The 4724-nt window shown below is 45.4% G+C and overlaps 1 protein-coding gene across 1 annotated transcript in view; it reads right to left on the bottom strand.

The window, feature by feature from the left end:
- Positions 1-204: 204 nt before the first annotated feature.
- The window catches only part of LOC308088643 (kinesin-like protein KIF28), a gene marked incomplete at both ends in the record, with an annotated part of 17477 nt that continues 12957 nt past the window's right edge, over positions 205-4724 (bottom strand). The window contains 9 exons of the mRNA XM_080433185.1: positions 205-363; positions 783-916; positions 1384-1516; positions 2058-2138; positions 2658-2749; positions 2844-3010; positions 3126-3260; positions 4099-4169; positions 4580-4720. Of these exons, the coding sequence (XP_080289311.1) occupies positions 205-363; positions 783-916; positions 1384-1516; positions 2058-2138; positions 2658-2749; positions 2844-3010; positions 3126-3260; positions 4099-4169; positions 4580-4720 (1113 nt within the window). The remainder of the gene's footprint in view (positions 364-782; positions 917-1383; positions 1517-2057; positions 2139-2657; positions 2750-2843; positions 3011-3125; positions 3261-4098; positions 4170-4579; positions 4721-4724) is intronic.

Here is a 4724-nt window from a genome sequence, read left to right on the forward strand (position 1 = left end):
TGGATATCAAAGTGAGGGGGAAAAAAGTAAACATTGATGTCTTTTAAAACAATAAGGCAATATCCCATAACACGAACCATCCAAGTGATATTGTCCATTCACTAACCATTTCAAATCACAAGGTAACCACTGAACAGTGAAAGTAACATTCACACAAGTCCCACTACGCAAATAAGCACGACAAACAGCTGAACGTCAAGTCAATCACGACCAGATTCCTGAGCGCTCTCGCTTCCTGCGTACGATAGCAGCCACATCCTGTTTGAGGGAGGAGACGCTCTGTTCCAGCTGCTCGGAGAAGTCTCTCAGCAGACGGCTCTGCTGGTCTACGAACAGCCTTAGACCCAGAAGGTCTGATTCCTCCTGCAACTCACACACACACACACACACACACACACACACACACACACATTGACTTCGTCAGGAGCCTATCTCTTCTCTTACGTACTACATAAAGAGAAGAGATAGGCTCCTGACCGTTGGTTCCCCAGGCTACTTAGGTATGAGGTGGCTTGATGTACAAGGACACACCCTGGATATGACGCTAGTATGTCGCAGGGCCCCCAATCCAACCGTTGATGCTGAGTACCGAGCAGGGAGGTATTCGGTAACATTTTCATAGTCTATCTCTGGTATGATCCAGCTGGGGGATTGAACACAAACCTCCCAATCTCAGGGCGGACACTCTAACCACAAGGCCACTGAGCTGGTTCCAATAGTTGTCCAATAAACCAAAAAGTGGATGGAGGCATGCATGGATGCCTAGATGAATGGATACTTACGCTGGGCCTGTGTCGGCGCAGACGCTGCAGTTGACCTCTGACTGAGGTCATGCTGTGATAGAAAACTTTTAGAGCACGAGCAAACTCTGCATCACAGCTCGGACGGAGAGACCGCCCACGCACACACTCACCACCTGACAGAGAGAGAGAGAGAGAGAGAGAGAAAGAGCGAGAGAGAGAGAGAGATCAGTACTATAGAAGAGGGAATGAGAAAATGCAGACATACAGTAGCTGACACAATGACCATACACTACCAATGAATAATAATAATAATAATAATAATAATAATAATATTAATAATAACAATGATAATAGTAATACTAATAATAATGATAACTAAATACTAGCTAATATTCATTAAGAACTTTTTAAAACAAAGATATATGTCTTGATATGTCTCAGCCTCCCTGGGAAAGTCTAAGCTACTGTAAGGTGCTGGAAAGGAGGGTCAGGCAAATAAATGTAGTACTAAATGTAGTGTGTGTGTGTGTGTGTGTGTGTGTGTGTGTGTGTGTGTGTGTGTGTGTGTGTGTGTGTGTGTGTGTGTGTGTGTGTGTGTGTGTGTGTGTGTGTGTGTGTGTGTGTGTTTGCACTAAAGTACTGTTCTTGGCTGTGTTGAGTTGTTCTCTCAGAGTATGGTTCTCTTTCTTCAGTGATTCATTGGTTGTCTTCAGCTCCTCCAAATCCTGCTGTAAGGCTCTCACAGAACAAGCTTGCTCTGCAGATTCCATATGCTACAGTGTATGTGCACACACACACACGCACGTACGCACGCACGCACGTACGCACGCACGCACGCACGCACACACACACACACACACACACACACACACACACACACACACACACACACACACACACACACACACATATTACATATTACATATTAATGTTATTATGTTATTGCTTTCACAAAGATTTATCTGGTATGACCCTGCAGTGCTGAAATCAATTAGGAGAAAACAAGGCAATCTAGAAGAGCCTTTCTCATTGCCTTTGAGGTCTTTACACATTAGTTTTGTTGCTTTCACCACCCTCTGGTGGACACATTTGCAGACTGGGTGACATACATAAACACATCAAGTATACGTATATATTGTATGCCGACAGACAAACAGATAGTCTTATTACAATAGTTTCACTATCGCTTTTGCGGCTCAACTATTTATGAAATGGGAAACCCTTCTAATGACAAAACAATCAATTTGATAACCTCCAAACAAGATTTTGTAAATAGACTGTTGGTTTATAAGACACATACATGATTCTTGTAACCTGAAACAGACACAGCTGCACATTCCTGCTCTGGTTTCCATCACGCTGCACACCTGAACCTCGTTTGGAGCGAGGTTGAGACTGACAGTGGGGGAGAATCAGACATCAGCGTTTCAGATACAATGTTTCCAAAAATGGAAGCTCAGGAATTTGAAGACCGTGATAAGATGGAAGGGCCTTAACAGTTATCCAGGTCTGTCTTTAAGTTCTGAAGCAGCAACATCATCATGCCAGCAACATGGCCAGCAGGAACACATCTGATTCCAGAGCAGGGTTAAAACACAAAACAAGGAGGCTCACAACTCACTTTAAAATGCTCCATGTCTTTATTCACCACAGCAGCAAAAAAATTAACAAAATGCTGCTGCTGTGAATAAAGACGAGGGCCTTTTAAAGTGAGTTGCGAGCCTCCTTGCTTTTCATGATTCTGCTGTTTGCATTTTGGAACAGCACCAAAGAAGCTTTATTCTCTTCGCAAAAGTTTCACCAACTCATCTTTGGTCTTACTTTCAGAATTCTGTGCCTCTAGTCTTATGAGGACAACAAGTGTCATAAAACAACACGTCAGTTCCAAGAATCAGTGAAAACAATAGAACTCACTGTGGCGTCTGACTCCGCTTCATCAATGATGAAGATGCCCTCTGCTGTCATCTTTACTCCATCCAGGATGGATGTCAGGGGGACGCAGCTCTCTGAGAGAGGCAGCAAAGGGCAACCCTATATTCCAATGAATCAATAGATTTCTCTCTCAACCTCCCTCTTCCCCGATTCATCATGCAGTCATACCTTGTAGTCCCCAGAGCTCCAGAACGAGGGCGCTGCTCTGCAAGTGGCCCAGCAGGGTGTGGGACGTATGAAGGGAGGTGAAGTGAACTCTGTGGTCGAGCAGAGGGTTGATGTTATGCCACACAGCCGGAGTGTACTGAGCCTGACCACAGTCGAAAAACCTGAAACTGAGGTGACAAGAGATGACATCACATATTTCCACCTCATTCATTGTGTCCGGTGGATGCAGCAGCTCATGGGTCAAGAATAATCTTCAAATGTTTTACTTGTATTTATTTGTACCCAATCTGGACTCCTCTGTTTCTGGCCTCTTTGATCCAACGAACACCACAGCACTGATCCAAGACCAGCTGGAAGTCTAGTCGTCGACCCAGCAGCTCTGACGGGTCAATCAGAATGTCGTCCTCACCCAGAGGACTGCAGAGGAAGACATTTAAATATTATGGATAACATGGACACAAAACTTTAAGAGCACAGAAGTGCTTTTTATATATGGATTAAGATTTAGATTCCACTAGATGTTAATGGTAACAGTGCAGTTGAGATGACATTTGCTCAGATCAAGAGGTTATATCAGATGTACAATGTTTGGTGCCGCTCTACCTCCTTAGCCACTTCCGTGCGTGTGCGTGTGTGTGTGTGTGTGTGTGTGTGTGTGTGTGTGTGTGTGTGTGCGTGCGTGCGTGCGTGCGTGCGTGCGTGCGTGCGTGCGTGCGTGCGTGCGTGCGTGCGTGCGTGCGTGCGTGCGTGCGTGCGTGCGTGCGTGCGTGCGTGCGTGTGGCATTCCTTACCAAGGTGCTTAAGTGCCAACGTCTTAAGGATGCTATCATGCAGCTTGGTTACAAATGTAAACTGCTTGTGTTCATATTTGGAAGCCTCGGTAATGTCCATAAATCAGTTGTGAGAGGCCTGCAGATTGCAGGAATGCCCAAGCCAAAAGCTAAGGCATTGGCAAAATTCTGTTCAATGTCTGTGATAATTGGCAGTCGCCATATATGGAGGAGGCGATGCTTCCTGTACCCGTGATCTGTATTCTGAAATACTTGTCGTTGAGTTTTTTCCAAGTTTGTGCATCTACTATTGTTTGTGTTCAAGAATTTATTGTTAAAATGTGAACGCAAATAAAGATGTTAAATGTGTGTGTGTGTGTGTGTGTGTGTGTGTGTGTGTGTGTGTGTGTGTGTGTGTGTGTGTGTGTGTGTGTGTGTGTGTGTGTGTGTGTGTGTGTGTGTGTGTGTGCGTGCGTGTGTCATACAGTCCAGAGGGGTTGCATGGCATCAGTCGTGCCTGTAGAATAGCCTCCTCTGTGCCGTCTGAACCCAGAACCTGGAGACATGGAGACCACTAATCACAAGCAGGCAGAAATCGTGACGGCTGACAGTAAATTACGGTCAGAGCCGAAGAAGTACCTTTTCCCAAATAGCATATCCACAAGCTCACACCGCGTCACAATGCGATGCGTTGTGAGCTTGTATATCTGCTATTTGCAAACAGCTTACTTTTTTTTATTGTTCCTAAATTTGCTAGGGACCTCCTGGAATCTCCTCAAGGATCCCTGGGGGTCCCCAGACCGTACTTTCAGAACCAGTGCATTCATGGGTCTATCCCTGTCCTCTTTTATGGCTTGAGTTATATTTATCCATTGTCTGCATCTCCAAGTTCCCCTTTCCCTCCATCACATGAGTATCTCTGTGTACAAGTGTATACAGTACGTGTTTACACTACAGTATGTGTACCTCTAGTTGTTCTTCAAGAGCGATGCGAAAAGCCAGGGACTGGAGCCAGAGATGGGCTCTGCCCAGGAGTAAAGGTTCCAGCGGATCCCAGAATGGGTCTCTATCTCTGGGCAGAGCAACGCCAGACAGACCCTGTCCACTCTGG

This window comes from Gymnoscopelus braueri, assembly GCF_963280865.1.
Source record: "Gymnoscopelus braueri genome assembly, chromosome: 1".
Lineage (NCBI taxonomy): Eukaryota > Metazoa > Chordata > Actinopteri > Myctophiformes > Myctophidae > Gymnoscopelus > Gymnoscopelus braueri.